At 31.7% G+C, this 19,249-nt stretch overlaps 1 protein-coding gene across 6 annotated transcripts; it reads right to left on the bottom strand.

Annotated features, from left to right (window-relative positions):
• Window positions 4,205–15,394, bottom strand: LOC105177228 (probable rhamnogalacturonate lyase B). 6 transcript variants are annotated; one of them, XM_020699183.1, is made up of 16 exons: window positions 15,350–15,394; window positions 14,840–14,891; window positions 10,080–10,228; window positions 9,660–9,719; window positions 9,181–9,300; window positions 8,976–9,095; window positions 8,530–8,671; window positions 8,238–8,408; window positions 7,823–7,978; window positions 7,362–7,468; window positions 7,005–7,095; window positions 6,790–6,931; window positions 6,477–6,633; window positions 6,265–6,381; window positions 4,670–4,796; window positions 4,205–4,568 (listed from the first exon to the last, which is right to left on the bottom strand). In XM_020699183.1, exons 2-16 carry the CDS (start codon window positions 14,879–14,881, stop codon window positions 4,317–4,319), a joined length of 1,953 nt encoding a protein of 650 aa, XP_020554842.1. In that variant the 5' UTR covers window positions 14,882–14,891; window positions 15,350–15,394; the 3' UTR covers window positions 4,205–4,316. The 6 variants fall into 6 exon arrangements, with proteins under 6 accessions (XP_020554842.1, XP_020554849.1, XP_011098603.1 ...); XM_020699190.1 differs by having other exon boundaries at window positions 4,205–4,507; XM_011100301.2 differs by having other exon boundaries at window positions 10,107–10,228.

Here is a 19,249-nt window from a genome sequence, read left to right as displayed (position 1 = left end):
AGTAATTGCAACTAAAGAGATAGGCTTCAAACATCTGAAAGCCTATCAAGATTCTTTTCAAGAATGATGGTGTCAAACAAAACTATGAAAATAATCATGCGTCAAGACTATAATCTCAACCTATACAATGAATTTGTGATTGGAGGAATAGGTAGGGTACTCAATCATATAGAGTTTAACCAGATAAAACATCATATAATCTACAAAGCAAGTTTAGGTGAGTTTGTTGTTCCTATGGAACTTACTGGTAATGTGATGGAAATACAATCTTAAAAAAAAAATTTGAAGAATTAAGTAAGCTTAGAGAAGAAGTAACAGTTACTATGAAATGGATCCAAGTAGAACTATTGAAATAGTAATAAAAGTATTTTAAGGAAGGAATTGATTCAAAAATGCATTTATCAATAATGGATACAAGAATCAATAAATTAAGAGAAGAATGCCTTGGAACGGTGATAGAAAATTTGTATGTAGAAAAACTAATATTTGATATTCACCTAGAATTGCATACAACCTAGCCGACCGAGATTTCGGTCATGTCTTAACCCTTTATCAGTATTTTAAAACAAAAGATCTTATAAAAGAAGAAAACAAACCATATTCTACAACATATAGAATTAGCTTATGCCATTTTTAATACACATCATTATAAATTTTTTAGGAAAGAGTATATTGAGATTCCTAAAATTTTGAAGGAATTTGTCAAGGTAATGACACCAGATTCCATTAGGATACCAAGAATAAGTGGTGTTGAATTTTAATAAAAGGTCACTTAGTTTTAGATTGAGCACTTAGCTTTAGAACTTACTTCAGTAGCAGGATGCCATTTCAGAAGATAGAATAACAGGCTATAAAGGAAAAGAAAAGTAGTCGCTAAAAGTTTTAATTCCTAAAGTAATAAGGGTTGATAATGTAAAATCTTTTGATGCCTTGAAGGATAGAAACAAATTCAAGTTGTATTTGACATCACTGAAAAAGAAAATTATTTTCAATTTTTGACGACTTATACCATTTACAGCAACCTGTTGTGATAAATACAAAGGCATGCTACAAATAACAGGCCATGATATCATAGTTGCAGGACGAGAAAATGGAACTATGACTTTGAGATTAAGTTTCCTCCAAGATCATAAACCATGGGGGAGGAAAGGTATTCTATATAGATAATTTCACCATTAGAATTGAATGACTATTCCTTTCTCCATATACATATCTGTTGGTATGTTGTACGATCAATACAAGTCAGAATACTTTGCTTCTTATATTGATTCAGAATTACGGATTTGTACAGCAAAACCTAGTGTTCCCTAGCGAAGCTATGGAAACCTTACTCGTTATTGTAGGAAAGCATTTTTTTTTTTTTTTTGCAAAAAATCTTAATTTTCAATAAAGGAATACGGGAAGCAAAAATCATGATTGTAGGAGCATTTTTGGAACACCTGGGGTCAAATATAAGAAACCTCTAATTTACTTTCATGATACAACAGCAGATATTTTGCTGAATAATAATTTTATCTAAACCATTGTAAAATATGTACATGATAACCACATGAATCGGTTGATTTTTACTACTAACTGTGGTAGCGAGATGCAGTTTTGTAAAGAGAAAAGAAATTTAATAGGATAATTCTCATAAATTTTCGTAGCAAACGTGATGATTGTAATGCCAAATTAACTCATCCTAAATTATAGGATATAAGGAAATTAGGCAAGGCTATTTTATCTTTCAGGCAATAGGGTTTTAAAGACTTCTGAAGAAGATCATAGGATTTTCAAAGAAGTCACATAGGAATATAAATCATTAGACATAAACGAGAAAAGTAAGCTTTCCCCTAAAAATATCAAAAGACTGATCTAGAGGAATTTCAACTAAAACCCTCTGACATGGTGGAATAGAAACAAGATTGAAGCTAATCTGAAGGTCAAAAACAAATGCAAGTATGAGTACGTTAGAGATAGAGAGATATGTAGGAGAACATCAAGGAGCATATCAATCTTAAACTCATCAAGTTTGGAGTCTCTGCTTACAATAGCCTAGGTTTTTTTATAAGAAACCATGGTCAGATAACAAAAAGTAAACCCAAGTTAGCATAAGGTATCAATAAAATATTTGAATTTGAAGGTTATTACATTCCGACTAGAGAATACTTAATCGACTGCATTAAAGGTGCAAAAGTGTTTTTCAAATTTAATTGCGAATCGGATTTTTATCACATCAAGGTGAAAATGATTCAAAGAAATATATAGCATTTTCCACACTCCAAGGACAATATATGTGAAATGTACTTCCTATAAGACTTCCAAATGTACCTCGGATATTTTAGAGAAAGATGGATAATCTTTTCAAAGAATATTTAAAGTTTATGTTTGTCTACATAGATAATATCTTCATTCCATCTCAAATATACAGGATCATGTTAAACATCTAGAATTATTCTCTAATGCATGCTGTAAAGAAGGATTAGTACTTTGTCAAAAGAAAGTCATTATAGTTGTCAATACGATTGAATTTCTAAATTCTTATTAACGAAACAGGTATTAAATTGCAGGAGCATATTGTGGAGAATATTAACATTTTTTCTAATATTTTTAAGGATAAGAAGCAACTTCAAAGCTTATTCGGGGTTGCTTAAGTTTGCAGGAATCTTCATGAGAATCTTGCAAATAAAGAATGAATTTCCGACCACTTCTTAAGGAAATTGAAAGGTGGAAGTGAAAAGGGTAGGAAATTCACAATCAAAGAATTCGTGAGTTGAAACATGTCTGCAATTACCTGTCAAAGCTTGCAATCCCACAGGATGAGGATGAAGTAGTGGTCTATAGAAACGCCAATGACTATAGATAAGCAGTAGTACTCGTGAAGAAGACAACTACTGGTGAAAAATCATGTAGATATACAGGAGAATTGTTTATTGAATAACAAGCCAAAGTTTGGCATATTAATGAAAAGGAGTTCTTTGCTATTTGGAAGGAGTTTAAGAAATAACCTTTATTTTTAATAGCGAAAGAATTTATATTAAAAATTGATAATATGAATGTTAAACCTTTTTCTGAAAAATAAACTTGAAAGGTGCCTAATAGCATAGGGAAAGCTGCGAAAGAACAAAGCAAACAAAATCTATCAAAATTGGGATCGAAATCCAGGTGTCTGATTGTTATAACAAAAACTATTATGTAACGAATGGAATTGAGGGAGAACTGCTTATGGCATATATCCAACCCAAAGCGCAGACCCACCTTAAGATGGGCAAAAGAAAGGAATATAAATAATCAAGAGGAAGATGCATCCTATCATATGACCAAGGGGATCATTAGAGATAAAGAATTGAGACTTAATTTGATCAACGGTTGGTTTTATTGTACAAGAGATTACCAAAGACTTATTATCATTTAAGTTATAACGCTTTCTTTTGGTACTAAAAAATTTGCTATCAGTTTTACATGTTATCAATTCAATGGGATCAGAGCGAGGTGAGGTCAGAGACGATCCCAAAGAATCGATAGATGATCCCGAAGAATCAATAGACGAGTCGAAGTTAAACTTTCTTAGCTGGAGCTCATCTTAAAATTTATGGTCAAATGGGAACGAAGATTGCCGAGGTCGCATTGACCACACGAGAATTTGAAGAGAGAGAAAGGGAGAGTAGAGTCCGTCAAATGACACCATATTTATAGAAAAAGAGTGGGGGAGACATGCCAGGATCAACGACTCAGATTTCACCATCCAATCATGATCAAACGACACGAATAAAATGCTTTTGAACTACCCACAGTGAATGATTTCACACTAAGTGGAAGAGTGAAGGGGATATATAAGACATATTGTTAAAAGGATCAAAAGACCCCTTCCCCCAAAGGTAAAATATTCTTACATAACAAAGATCCCCATGTTTTTAACTTGTGTTGGGTCACATTCGGACCAACCCAACATCTTGACCCGGAACCAAGAGCGTAGATCACTTTGTATTTGGGAGTTCGAGATCCCACCTCGTGGACCCGTACAAGTACGAACATTTGGTCATATAAAATACCCACAACTATTTTAGATCACGACGTCATTATTACTTTCACTCTAGTATGTTTATAGCCCGCTGAAATTAAAATAAAATGTTGATATCATCAAATACAATGTAATGTGCGCCAACCCCAGTTAAATGGTGACATCACATGAGCCATGTTGTTGATAAATCAGAAGGATAATTCCTATACGAAATAGGATGCTTAAATGAAATATAGTACTTACACAGCTCATCCCATCAGTGGAGAGGGTATTTTTGAATGAATTTGCAACATTCTAACAACCTATATAAGTCCCTTCAAGTGTAGGAATTAATGGGTGATGGACCTTCCAGACGAAGGTAGTCATACATAATACCTTGGAAGGGGCTACTACTCTTTGCTTGTGTTAGATATATGGTATTTTCCCCCTGCATGAGTTGAGCAGCTGGTATATCCACATTAAACAACCAATATATGCCATGAATTCCATGCCTAGCAATTGCATTGTCTGCTCCAATTACCCCAGTTGAAAATAAGGGAGGATCAGCATCAGAATCATTGACCCGGACCTAGAAAGAGAGGCGATTTGCGGAGGAACGACCATGATTTCATAATAAATGCTTGCTTAACAGCGTTTACATGGTAAGCATTGATGTTTAAGAATACGGACCTGTAACTCAGAATTGTGGGCCGATGCAAGTGCCAACCGCAATGTGTAGGTTCCACCTTCATCCACAGTGATAATGTTGAATTTTATTTGCCATGTTGTGCTCTTGTATGAATTGTCACCAATTCTCCTGCAGAGGAAGACTCAGCTGTTGATTGCGTATGAGAAAAGCACAACAAAAGATATATGAAACAGTAGATAAGAGAGAGGACAAGGCAATTCTATGGAAAGATACATGGGAGAGGCAAAACTTAACCATGAATAGTGGATAAAAGAAACAACAAACTAATTTTCAGAGAGAATGCACAGGATAGGCACCATAGATTATACTAGACATTGATAAACAAAAGAAAATTTTATGTGGGCATGTTCACATGGACGAGCAAAATGAAAACCATGAATAATAGATAAATAAAGGAAACAATAAATTATATTCTGAAAGAATACATGAGAGAGGCAACACATATACTGTAGAAGACGTAGAACTCCTTCAGCTAGCAGCACTGATGTAACCCTACAGACATAATTAGTGCGAAATGTGGGGGCACATTCATGTATCCTACAATATCAGTAGCTATTACTCAGCTGTAAACCTGAATGTAGGATAACCTTGAAAACCGTGCTTAGATGCTGAATAAAGAGTGTGAATGGTAGCTCAGGGTTTCCAGGGTAGTTGAAGTTATTTTTAGACAGGGAAAAGGGATATGTTTCGCAGATTCGTGGTGCCTATGACCTGATATAGATTTAAAGTAAATTGCAAGACAGAAAGCAGAGAAGGTAGAATAAAAAGCAAAAACTTTGCACCTAGCACTCCGATGCATCTCAACGAGGACTTGGAATGGCATCATACAATTTAGAGTTCAGAAGTCGGAACCCCTTTGTAAATCAATGAATTGATTAATATTGAAGTAAAAGGTTTACGAACTAGACAAGACTCTTTTTTCAGACAACATAATATAATCCTATGAAACCAACTGATAACTCCTAGTACTAGTCTAAAGGGTAAACGCATTTCAATGGAAAATCCCTATCATAATTAAGAGATTATTCTGCCACTCGTGAAATATCTCAGATACCACTAACCTAGCTATTAATAAGGAAACAAATCCAAAAGCTGATGAGTATCCGCCCTCATTATCTACACAGGACTTGCATTTCCCCTATTACAATTCCCATATTGTTCAACTTTGATCCTCGACTCTCAGCATCCAATAATGCAAAAGATTTTTACGGGCTCTCCTTGGAAAATTCTTCCTTTTTATTGTTATCTTATAACCTCTTCTGAGTAATTTCCCTATTATTGGAGATATTTCAACAGGACAATTGCATAAAAATCTGTATTCCAATTTCTCAATGATATTCCATAGTGAAGGAAACTAGTAAATCTTGTAAAACCAACCAACTGAAGTTTCTGCCATCTTAAATCTCGAAGCAGATCAATTCAATTCTAGAACAAACCTACATCACTTTGGACCCCACTAAACAAGATAAACCCCAGCTCCAGCAAATACGAAAGTTTTGGGATGATAGCATTCTTCTCCATTGTGCTAAAATACGAAGAGGAATTCATAGTGACAGAAAAATGTTGAATAAATCACCTTGTAACCTGAGCGTAGAACCAATCTTTTCTATAGTCACTGACACCCACGGTGTATACTAAATCTTTATCTGGATATAAATCAGTATATCTTTCCCATAATCCATATTGTCTAAACCTGAAAGAAAGGAGTGAGTAGTTACAAAGTGGGTCTACGAAATGTTTCAAGGAATCCCAACTGGAACAAGTGAAACTGATTTACATAAAACTAACCTGTCTGGATGATTTACATATAGTTTATTGATGTACATTGGGTTGGGATCTGGAACATAAAATTCAGCAGCAGTACGATCTGGGATGCCAATTTCCCACAATGTGGGACCATTTCTTGGAGGCTCATATGTAAGCTCACCAACATCAATGTCACAACCTGTATTGGAAATTTTTGCTAATTGTCAGAACAATTGTTTTGATCGATTGCTCTAAATCGAAATTAAAGTTTCAAACCAGTCTTGAAGTCCACTTCCAAAATATTGCATGTTTCAATTGAATACTTTTAACTGAAAACTTCAGCAGTACAGAGGACCTGGAGTTATGGTTAATACTATTTCGCACTTGTAATCTCCAATAAACCCAGGCACCCATGCATACAGATTATAGTCAGCAGTACGTATATCATTAATGGCAAAGTAGCCATTTTCATCAGCAGTAGTCCAAAATTGATACCCCTGGTTTAATTAATCAAATGTGAGAAAGTGTAATAATAGGAAAGTAGAAAAACCTGTTAGCCACTATTATTACCTTAGATTCTCTTTGCCAAGATCCATCATCTCCTGGAGGGGCCAAGCCAACATAGGCTGCTTTAGCCGGTATAGCATCTTTGCTAATACACCTGAAAAAGTTCATATAAAAATAACTCAGGACTTTAAGAAGACAAATAAGTGGTGTATGAGCGGTGAGGTTTGACTCAGTTGCTTTGTTAAGTTGTTCTGGCTTACTTCTCAAGGTTAAGATTGATAGATTTTGGATTCATCCCGGGTTATACGAGAGGTCAACCCTATTTACTATGTGACCAAAGTCTTTTGTATATTATTTGAGAAATATTCAATTCAGGACAGTCTGCAAAGAGTGGGAAATGAAGGTAAGAAAGAAAGAAACCTGTCATGTACAAGCATTTTACCCCTTACTGCACCCCTCTGATTAGAGTTAGGAAAATCATCTGAGGCTACAAAACTGTAGGGCCATGACTCCACTTCTTTCTTCATCTGGAAACAAATTTGCAGCCAATAATGATCGAGATGTCAAAATAATGATACAGATATTTTGTTGAATGATGTGTGTTGAAGATCTCAAGATGTTATACCAAAGGGAATGGATCCCTGATGAAGATTTGATTTCTTCTATATTTGCTTGTGTATATATATTTTTTTGTTTTCCCTTATTAGGTAGCAAGCTGAGCCTAAGTTAAAAAGGATTTAATCCTAAGTTCAAAAGGATTTGATTTATTCTTTGTGCCAAATTTATTGTCAAAATTTCAGTGCAAAGAATATTGAGACAACTATAATTCTCCTCAGTTTGAGTCCTGTATCATTTAAAATCCTTCATCTGTGATATCTTACCTGTTCTTTGGCATCGGACCAAAGTGAAAATGCATCATTTGCATCTGACACAGAATTGAGATAGATAAAAACTGGGCCAAAAACTTTCTTCCATATTTCTCCAGGTTGAAATTTTAGTATCAGATCCTCTCCTGCGTAATGCGATGTAACAAATATCTGCTTGCAATTCAGAGGAAGGTTACTAATTACTGACAAACCTAAAGCAAATAAACTTCCTACAGTGTCCCGGGCATTTCATGCAAAACCAGCAATTGGAAAATAATCCATTATCTTGATTCCAATTAATTGACACCTTATTTTCAATTAAATTTGTCCAGTTGATCCTAACAAGAAAGTTTTATGTCGATACTCTAGTACAAGTAAGGTAGCTCCCACCATAAATCACTGAGTAGAAGTTTCAGTAGCATTCACTCACCGCAAGGGTGGTAGGATTCACGTGGGAGGTCAGGTCTTGTTTGAAGGGTCCTCCATTACGGAATTCATTGCTTGGTGTAATTTGCCAAAAACCCACAGGCGGGTCAAAACATATCCATCCATGCACCTGATTATCTTTGTTCTCACATGAGTATTGGTATTTGTCATCCACCTGCACATGATAGACAATTAAGAAATACAGCCAAGTGATGCACACAATTATGTACCAGTACTAATGTGAAGAAAACACAGCATTCAGCTATACTCTTGAGGAAGAGGCTATTTTACTGTACTTCTCCTTTAAATTCGGGCTCCACGGGATCAACAAGGAGAACTGCTTCTGGGTAAGCCAGCTGTTGACCTCTTCCTGGTAACCGATCATCTGGCAGGGGCATATATCTTTGCCTGTCATCTGCTATGGCCATGTAATGAAACCTGGCAGCTTAAAAAAAATACCATCAATCACAATCTCTAGCTTTTTCACCCAGGAGACATAAAGAAATAATGTTTTTTAGCGATCAGTTTTGCGTTTCAAACTTGTGAAGTTTTATCCTTCCTGATCCCAAATTCATTTTAAATGCATTAGACCAGTTCTTGAAATATCTTATGCTGCACTCAAATGGAAGAACTCTGAATTCCAATTACCAAATCTAAAATAATGGCTAGCAAACACTATGTTATCTTATCAGAATTATATAGTGTCTGATCACCATCCATTAACAAGGTAAAGGAACCTTACTTGTCTTTTCTGAGCATGAATGCAATCCTTGTGGTGTTAAGGTTGAAACCAGGAAAGTCCTCTGAATGTTCAAAAATGGCATAAGAGTAGAATCCTGTTGATCCTCGAAGCATCACAAACCTAGAAATTCAACTGGTTCAGCAAGTCATTTTTAATTAGAATGATATATAGATACACATATTTTAGGTAATTTAGAAGATAGAACCTCCTGTCTATAGTTAAAGGAGCTTGTTCTCCTTGGACTGATGGATCCCATGTTCTTGTGAACGAAAGCTCTACTTGCTCCTCAGTTTCTACAATAACTCTCAAGCTTGTCCCTTCAATTCTAAAGAAAACAAAGTCTCCAGATTAGGAATAGAATAAAATTACTGAGTCCAATTACCTTTTCTCCAAAACCAAAGTAGAAGAATGTTAAATTTGATAAATGTATCAAGTATAGACGAGCTACTCTTGTTATCCCATAAGCATATCCATTTCTAGTAACATACTAACATCTCAATGTTCCAGTCCGAACCTTCCTATGAAATGTAGTTCTTGTATGGGCAATTTTATGAATTCCTTCAGCCTTCAAGTCAAAAGACTGAACAGATTTACAGAAAGAATTAACTTCAGAGCGAAATTCAAACTTTGTACATTCCATTGATGTGTCTAAAAGGAGAACAGGAAATAATATCAAAGACATACGTATCAAATTTTCCCCTCGTTTTGGTACTCCCTGCTTCACTCCAATTAAGGTCCCAAAACCTGTAAATACAACCATAACGAGACTTTATCAACATGATTTAAGTAAGCATGTCTAGCATTCATACAGACAAAGGAAAAAGAAAAATATAGGGTAATAAATTGGTTGTCATTGTCCAGAAATATTGTAATGCTATTTCGAAAATTAAATAACCAACTAAATGCAGGGGAAACAAGTATGAATATATTCAAGAAAGAGGGAATCTGTCTGAGTCTCCCATCTGCAAATATATATTGTATATTCGCATCTAAAACTAGGGTAAGTAACAATATATTCAATGTCCTATTGAGATTTTTCAATCCAGTTCGGCACACTTTAATCTAAAAACATGCAAACGCATGAAGAACAGAGAAGTACGGTACAGTTTGAACAACAAGAATGTCAGGTACCCGCCATTCAGGTCTTTGTTGTTAAGTTCTAGCAAATTTTCAATTCCATGATACTGTATGCCCCTGATAATTCCTCCTGGATTTGACAGCGTCAGTTGGAAAACTCCATTATCAATCACAACCTGAAGTTCGTATTATTCATAAGAAAACGATAAAAAGATGGTGTTAAGAAAATAATTACAGAAGGCTTCTTTACGCTTATCCTAAACTCAATCATTTCTTTCTGGGTGAGAATTTTACGACACAAGAACGATAAGCATTAGATTGCAGAGAAGAAAAACTTTAACATCATTAGCTTTAAAAACCTTTCAAATTGGACATCATGAGTAACAGAATGATACAGCATAATGTAAATCAAAAAATATCCTCATAATAATAATTGCATAGATTAACATAAGCTTTTTCTTCGGAAATTTCTACTGAAAACTCGTGGAAAAAAGTTATTTTGCTTACATTTTCATCACACACACCCACATTCAACGACAAATAAATAGTTCATAGTGAAGCACACACAGAACTCGGTTATACGATCAAAACTTTACGGCAGGATTCAAAGTTCAGAAGTCATGAGTCCCATGCAACTGAGAGAAATATACCGAGTCTTCGAGTATTGCAGTCACCATGCCAGTCGTCATCCTGGATACTTACAACATAACATGTTCTGTTCTTAGAACCAATCCATCAAACTATTCACCAGTTGTTTGAAGAAATGCCTCAATAGGTGATATTTCTCTTTGGTCATTTCTTTTTAGAGCTAATTGCATCTCCACTCCCTATAAAATAGCATGATTGTACTTTTTACCCTATCAACTTTTTAAGATGCTCCATTTGTAATCGTATCCTTATTGGTGGAGTTTCATATAAAAAATTAGTTACACTTATTTTTTTAAAAAAAAAATATAAAATTATATTTTTTTCAAAAAATTTTTAAAATTAGATCCTCTTTAGAATTTTTTTTGTTTACGTCTAGCCCCCTTTAGGATATGGACAAAAAATACTGACATTAGCAAAAAAATTATATAATTTTTTTATTTTACCCTTCATATAATATTTTCATGTATATATTTTTATACTTATAAAGAGATAAATAATATATATATATATAAAGTGAAATTAACATTATTATATTTTTTCTTATAATTACAAAACATTACATAGAAATGTTAAATAAGGGGTAAAATTAAAAAAATTATACAATATTTTTTGTTAACATCAGCGTTTTTCATCCAAACCCTTACAAAAAGAGGTTAGGTGTAAAAAATAAATTTTTGCAAGGGATATAAGTGTAATTTTGAAAGTTTTTGGAGAAAGTATAATTTAATATTTTTAGAGGGATTCTAAGTGTAATTAACCCTAAAAACTAATTTCAGAGAAAAAAAAGGTTAAATTGTATAAAATCCCCCGGTACTTTAAAAACTCAGCAAAAAAGCCCTTTCATATTTGAAATAGACAAAAACAAGAACCCTTATGTTTTATAAATTCAGCTCAATCATTCTTCTTCGTTAAATATATGACTAACGGCGTTAACTTTTTGATAAATAACTGTTATATCTTTTCATATTACATATCATTTTTTTTTATTGATCGTTGGATTCATATTGATTAGATGCTTCATATCTAACCAATTAATCTTAATCGTTAGATCTTAAAATTTATTAAAAAAAAATTAAAAGTTTAGATTTATTAATTTTAAATATATATTATAAAAAATAAAATTTAAAAAGAACCCTACTCCCACCCACCCCTGCCACCCCAACCCTCGCCGCCTACCGCCCATCCCCAACCCCGCCCTCGCCGTCACCTCTCCTGCGCCAACCTCTGCTCACGCTCGCACCCCCACCCCCCCCAATCTATCCCCCCCAATTTCTGCATCGTGCCTAAATCAAATCTGGGTTGGTGATGCTGCCTAGGTAAAGAAAGAGGGCGACGGCATCGCCCTCACCCTCCTGTTCGGGTAAAGAGGGCAACGGTGTCGGAGACGCCGTCGACCTTCTGAGCGATGGCCACTTGCCCCAATTTCTTTTATTTTTTATTTTTTAATTAATTTAATTATATTAATTAAATATATTTTAGTTAATTAAAATTTTTTTAGATAATTATAATAATTAAATATTTTAATTAATTAAAATATTTTTTTATAATGATAATAATAAAATATATATTTTGGTTAATTAAGAATAATATTATTATTTAAATTAATTTATAACTTATAATTATTAATGTAGATATCTAAATTTGAAAAATAAAATTTAGTAATTTTTGTATTTTTGTATTTTGATATTTAATATAATTATGTTTAAGAATAAAAGAATTTGTACTTTTAGAAAAGATGAAAATGCAAAAAGAAATTTTTAAAAAAGTTAATTTGACCATAGTAATTTTAGATATAATATAGGGGCATTTTAATCAATTAAAGTTAAAAAATATCAAAATACGCAAAAAAAAAAAAAAATGAAGCCAAATCGCACTTCAAGCGTGTGCACCCCACCTTCCGTTAGTTACTAACAGAAGGGGTTTTTTTTGCTGAATTTATTAAAATATAGGTGTTTTCTAGCAATTTCTAAAACACAAGGGGATTTTTAGCTACTTCAAGAAAATATAGTGGGGTAAAATAAAATTTAGTAAAAAAAAAACATAAAACTATATTTGGATTGATGAATTTGAATTTAAAAGAAAATTTTAAAAAAAGAATTCAAATGACTTCATATAAAAATATTTTAAAATATACCAATATTTAAAAATCTGTAGTTCAAAGTTCGAATTGAAAGATTTGAATCTTTCAAATTTAGAATTATACAAACAAATATAAAGGATTTGTTATTAGCGATTTGATATGAAATCATAAATTTAGATGAATAATTTTATTTGAGTAAAAAATTTAGAAAAATAATTTTAGATGACTTTATATAAAAAAATAAATAAAATCCATCAATAGTTAACAAACTATAATTCAAAATTAGAGTTAAAAAAATTTAAAATTGATCGATCCTAATGTAACATAAATAAAATTATAATTTTATATCTCACTCAATGTTCTTTATATCTTTCTGACCAAAATATCTTCGACAACAATTTGAAACCTACAGGGGCACAAATGTAATGCATTTATAGTTTGTTTTTTTAATGAATCAATCGTAGTTATATTTTAAATTTTAACCATAAACAATCAAGATATCATATATACCAATTCACTGATATAAAATATGTATAACTGGTCAATAACTACTATTACAATAAATCAACAACTACTATTAAAGCAGACCAGTACGTCCGCACATATGTGGGATTCAAAACCATAAAATTTCTTGGTCGTTGGGACTCAACTTCACCATCTAAACTAGACCTTACTGATAATGTATTCCCTATCTGACGAGAACAGCTAAAACTAGAGGGGGTGGGGGGGGGGGGGGGGGGGGGGGGGGGGGGGAAGAAATGGCTAATGGCATACTTGTAAAGTCGGGTTCGGACTTTGCTAATTGAATTAGGCCTCATTGGCAATAATTATAATTGTTAGGGAGGAAACAATAGTCATTTTCTATGATTTTTTGTCTTTCTATACAGACAAACTGAGGTTCACAATCATTCTTACATCTACTAGAGAAAATATAATTTTTCGCTGTGTTTAATTATTATAGCAAAACAAAAAATAAGATAAAAATTATGGTAAATACATATCAACCACGGCTTCACAATGACCATTACCCATTGTTTCTGTAAGTGTGGTCAAAATATTAGCCATGACTAAAACCATGACAAATATGTTGGCTATGGTTAAAACCATGATAAATGTTGATTAATCGTGGTAAATATTTAAGTTTTGGCTCTGATTTTGTTAAACTATGGTTAATAGTATTGATTTATCATGATTTTTAAAGTCGTAATCGTTTATAGTGTAGCGAAAACTCAATTTTATTTTATTTTATTTTTTGTAGTGAACTATTATATAAAAATGCTTATCTAAATACTTGTTTTAATATTGTCAAATTAATGCAGAAAAAAAAAATATAGATATGGTTTCATGAGTAGAAGTTCTTGGCGTGAAGAATTTGATTCTTAAACAATAATACACCATTAATTACTTCATCATATCAAACTATTTAAAACGAGAAAATGCAACATAAGAGGTCCCTAATATTTATATATATATATTAATTAAATAAATAAATATTAATTTATCATATATATATATAATTTGGGTAAATTATAGTTTGTCATCCGAACTATATCCGTTTTTACACTTTGGCATCTAATTTTTTTTTTTTTTTGTCAACTTGCCATTTCAACTTTGCGAAATTTGCACTTTACCATATATGATTATTTTTTTTGCTAATTTTTTTACCTGAAAAACATCACATACTGTGCATATGTAAAAAATATCACATCACATAATCCTTAAATATCACACGTGCACTGGATGTGATATCAAAAATTTGATCGGAAAACAGTTATAAATGACAAATGGAAAATTTTTGTAAAGTTGGGAAAAAAAAAAAATAGATATCGAAATGTAAAAACGAACATAGTTCGAATGAGAAAATGTATAATTTTTATCTTAATTGGTTTTTGGTACCAAGTTTCTTGACGAATTTCAAATTATTATATAAAAGAGATTCTACTAAATTAAAATACTAAAATTCATATCTCTACGACCTAGACGATCTGTACTTGTATTATTAATTATCTCCCAATTAAAACAAGAAAATATTAAAAAAAAAAATGCAAAATTGACTTACTTGATGTTCCTTAACCCACAAATGCATTCCAATGCCAGACATTTGTTCTAATCTGCTATGTCAGTAATTCAATCAGGGGTTAAATGACATATAATCTCTCTCAAAATAATAATACATAAAAAAAAAATCTCTATAATGATATTTCAGTAAAATTATATTAAAACAAATTAAAGAAAGAGATAATTGTATTTACACTCCATAATCTATAGTCTCTTTACACAAATCGCCCATAGCTTTTGGATAATTTTATATACATCCACCAGAATCACCCTACTTTTTTAGAAAAATTACACATATCCCCCAAAACGTCACCATCATTTGCCCAAATTACCCCTACTTTTTAATTGTTAGGAATGTTTTATGTAATTATGCAAAAGATAGAGATAATTTATACAAATAAACTGTAAGTCAGGGAGTATAAATATAACTGTCCCATAAAATAATTAATCTTGGTTCTAAATAGATGAAGCACAAAATTAGCCTAAAGAATTGAAAGAAGTGTTTACATACCTTAGGAGATGTCGGAAGTCTCATGTAAGAATGTATGAATGTAATATGTCAATGTGTGTGAGAAATGAGATATGTTTGTTACAATTCTTGGGAAACAAATTACGTTACCACATTGCTGCAGCTTTGCTTCCCTTAACTCCCAAACAAAAGCATATTTGTATTTACATTCGGGGGCAAAAAAAAAAGGGAAAAATATTATTTTAGTCCGTTAAGTATGCATAATTTTAATTTTAGTCCGATAACTATGTTTATTTTTGTTTAGATCCAGTAACTTACGAAATTGCTTACTTTTAGTTCTCTGACAGGTTTTCGGACAATTTTATCCCTATGCAACTTTTGAAAGGCAGTTTTAGTCCATATGCACTCATAAGGGTAAAATTGTCCGAAAATCTGCCAGAGGACTAAAAGTAAGTAATTTCGTAAGTTACTGGACCTAAATAAAAATGGACATAGTTATCGGACTAAAATTAAAATTATGCATACTTAACGGACTAAAATAATACTTTTCCCCAAAAAAAACATCTTATGAAAATATTAATAGGTACAAAATTTTTCTAAATAAAGATAAATATGAAAGTGACCCCTGAACTTCTTAAAAAAGTGAGTACCTCCCACATTAGGGAGTCGTATTGTCTTATTTTTAAATTTAAGAGTAAATTATATCGATAACTTTTAAAATTAGATCTAATTATCATAATATTTAAAAATTTATTACAGGGAAAAAATGCAAGCAACCCTCTTGTGATATTACAAATGAGTGAATTATCCATTATGGAAAAAATAAAAATTTATCCCTCAGTGATTTTAAAAATGCAGCAATTTACGCCCTTGCGTTTTTTTAAAATGAAATAATTTACTTCCTTATATTGCTGCTATTATTTTTATAGAGGTGTAATTTATTTATTTTCAATATCACAGAAAGGTAAATTGAATTAAATCCAAAATTGCAGATACACTCCTTGAGGGAGTATTAGTGTAGTGTACCTCAAAAGATGTTTGTATAAAAAAATTTCATCGGATAAGAGGGTTTATTTGTAATTATAATTATAATTTCAAGAGGTGTATTTGTGATTTTAAAAAGAGCTAAGACTGCATTACCTTTTTTTTCAAAAAATAAAAATATTTATGATTACTTTTATAAGGGTAAATTTCATAACACCCGCCTGTGTTTTGTTGAAATAGCAAAAAATCCCCATTTGTTAATTTTATAGGTAAAAAACCACTTATGCTTTATGAAATACAGCAAAAAATCCCTTTTGCTTTATAAAATCCCTCATTTTTGGCCTATTTTGGGATTACTTTAAGTGTATAATATCCATTTTACCCCTTTATTTCACATTTTTAAATATATTTTAAATTAATTAATTTATATTATTATTTTATTTAAATATATTTAATTAATTTAAATTATTTTATTAAGTCCAAATATATTAGAATATATTTATTTATTTATGAATTATATTAATTTAATATAAAAACACCTAAAAGAATATATAAATTTTTTAAAAATTAATATTTTGGATTTAAAAAAAACACAATACAAATTTAATGTACTAAAATTTACATTTAAAATTAAAAATTTATATGCAATATAAAAGTCATTTAATTCAATTAAATTATTATTAATTTAATTCTATTTTATTTATTTAATAATACTAATTAAATATCAAAATACCAAAAAAATTAATATCAATTACTTTAAGTTATATTTTTTATTATAAATAATTTTTAAATTTAAGTTATTTAATATTTATTATTTGAAAATTTTAAATTATTTTTACTTTATATTTGCAAAAATTATGTTTTTTACCTTCTTCTCTGTTGCCGACATATAATGGCCGGTGACGACGCCTGAACGACCACCGTTGCCCAGATCTAGGGGACGGAGAAAAGACCCCAGCCAAAGGGGGCGACCTCATCGCCGCCGCCTACAGATACATATATATTATATATGGTTATATTATATTATATATAGTGTATGTATAGTATATATATATAAATAAAAATTTTGAATCGTTTATTTTTATAATTGAAAATTAATGATTATTTTAAGAAAGGTATCACGGATAATTCAATAAAAAATTAACATCGTTAGGGTTTACTTAACAGAAGCGGAAAATATATAACATTTTAAAAATACAGGAGGTTTTTTACCTTTTTTTTTAACTCAGATAAATTTTTAACTATATTTCAAAAATACAAAAAAAAATTATGCAATTCTCCTTTTTATAAAGAGTACTTCTATTGCATTTAATCCTGAGAAGAAACAGACATATATTTATTGGTGGTATATCCAATTAAATAAATAAATAAATAACTTAATGTCATATATTCTGCTTCCTTTACCTTGCGTGCAAAACAGCCCATGACAAAAGTTGTCGGTATGCACACGTCAAATAAGTTAGTCAAGAAATTAAGCATAACTTATTGGATTATTTAACTTAACTAGTAATGCACGTGATTCATATCATTTTATTAAAATAATAGTATAATTTTTAAATTTAATAATTAACTATAAAATATATTAATTAATTTAGAATATAAAGCAATGAATTCTAAGAATCTTGATCAACTCGAAAAATTGTCCTAATATATAGAAAAAACTTAAACAAATTAAAAATATTAAATTTAAATAATAATATAACTTAAATATTTTTTAATTCATTTTTTTTATTTTAAACCATCCGAAGGTGGGGGAGTTTTTTAGGGTCCCCGTCCCTTCTTTATTCGAAAACAAAAATGGCCAAATTTACACTTTGTTTTCTTGGAACCTCTAGAAATCTCAACCATCACTTCAGCTGAACTACAAGCACTCTACAGGGCACTACGTATCTGCATGGAGAAAGGATTTCATAAAAGTTAGATTGAAGTTGATGCACTACACATAATCCAGCTTATCTGCAAACATCGCCAAGAAGCTTGGTATCTCCAAACACTTCTCCACAAAATCAGATTATGCCTCGTTCACCAAGCAGCAGACCTGCTTGCTAACCAAGCCTGTGTTTGTGAAGAGTATGCTCTCCTGACTAATGATCAAATGCGAGACAAGATCATAGGGATCACCAGATTTGACTCTTATGGCTTCCCTTACATCAAAACTATGTAGAGATGTGAGGGAGTTGAACTCCTGGTTATGCTTCATTTTGCCTTAACTGCTTAGACTATCGATGCTAACCTTACCTGTAGGTGCTTATGAGGATCCATGGGTTGACTGTTCTATCTTCCCCTATGCTTGTCTGTTTGGTGGTATATTGGGTTCATGTTTATTTTGCTACTTAACTGTGCTTGGGAGGTGCACTCCATTGCATTGCATAACTTGGACATTACTATTGTTTGGGAGTTATACTTCTTAGGCTCTACTTAAGCTTTTTTGTTGTTGACAGATGTTAGGGGATTGTACTTCCCGCTTATGCTCTCTTTGTCAAGCCATGCAACGAGCCGCTTGGTTTGTTTGATTTTCTGTTGCAGGTACCCCAACAGACGACTTGAAGGCTTCAAGTTGAGATATATTCGTTACTAACTGGTGATGTGACAGAAACTTTTTGACACACCAAACGTTTGACTCAACTTGACGGTAAAATTCCACATTTCTTTATATTTTCTGTTTTTTGTTGCAGGGGAACCTTTTCCAGGTGATAAGTTGGGGCCGATGATTCGAGCAAATTGACATAAACTTTTTGACATGCTGGATTATCTCCTCCAACTCATTCTCTCTTTGATAGTATACATAGGAAACTATTTATAAGGGAGCAGTATTCCTTATTTATACTTTATTTCTTATCTATTATAAAAGAGTAGACTCCTTATTTATGTTTTGATAATTGTAAGGGAGTAGTATTCATTGTAATTGAATTATGTGCATTAGCCTTTTTTTTTTTCTTATCTTGATTCTTGGTAAAG

Source organism: Sesamum indicum, linkage group LG2, assembly GCF_000512975.1.
Source record: "Sesamum indicum cultivar Zhongzhi No. 13 linkage group LG2, S_indicum_v1.0, whole genome shotgun sequence".
In the NCBI taxonomy this organism is placed as follows: Eukaryota; Viridiplantae; Streptophyta; class Magnoliopsida; order Lamiales; family Pedaliaceae; genus Sesamum; species Sesamum indicum.
This window is presented reverse-complemented; position numbering and strand designations above follow the sequence as displayed.

Coding starts and splice junctions, on each gene's coding strand:
- LOC105177228 (XM_020699183.1), bottom strand. CDS start 14,881: ATGTCTGGCATTGGAATGCATTTGTGGGTTAAGGAACATCAA. Junction 9,301..9,659: donor ACGAGGGGAAAATTTGATAC/GTATGTCTTTGA, acceptor TGTTTTCTTTAG/AATTGAAGGGACAAGCTTGA. Junction 4,569..4,669: donor CCCACAATTCTGAGTTACAG/GTCCGTATTCTT, acceptor CTCTCTTTCTAG/GTCCGGGTCAATGATTCTGA.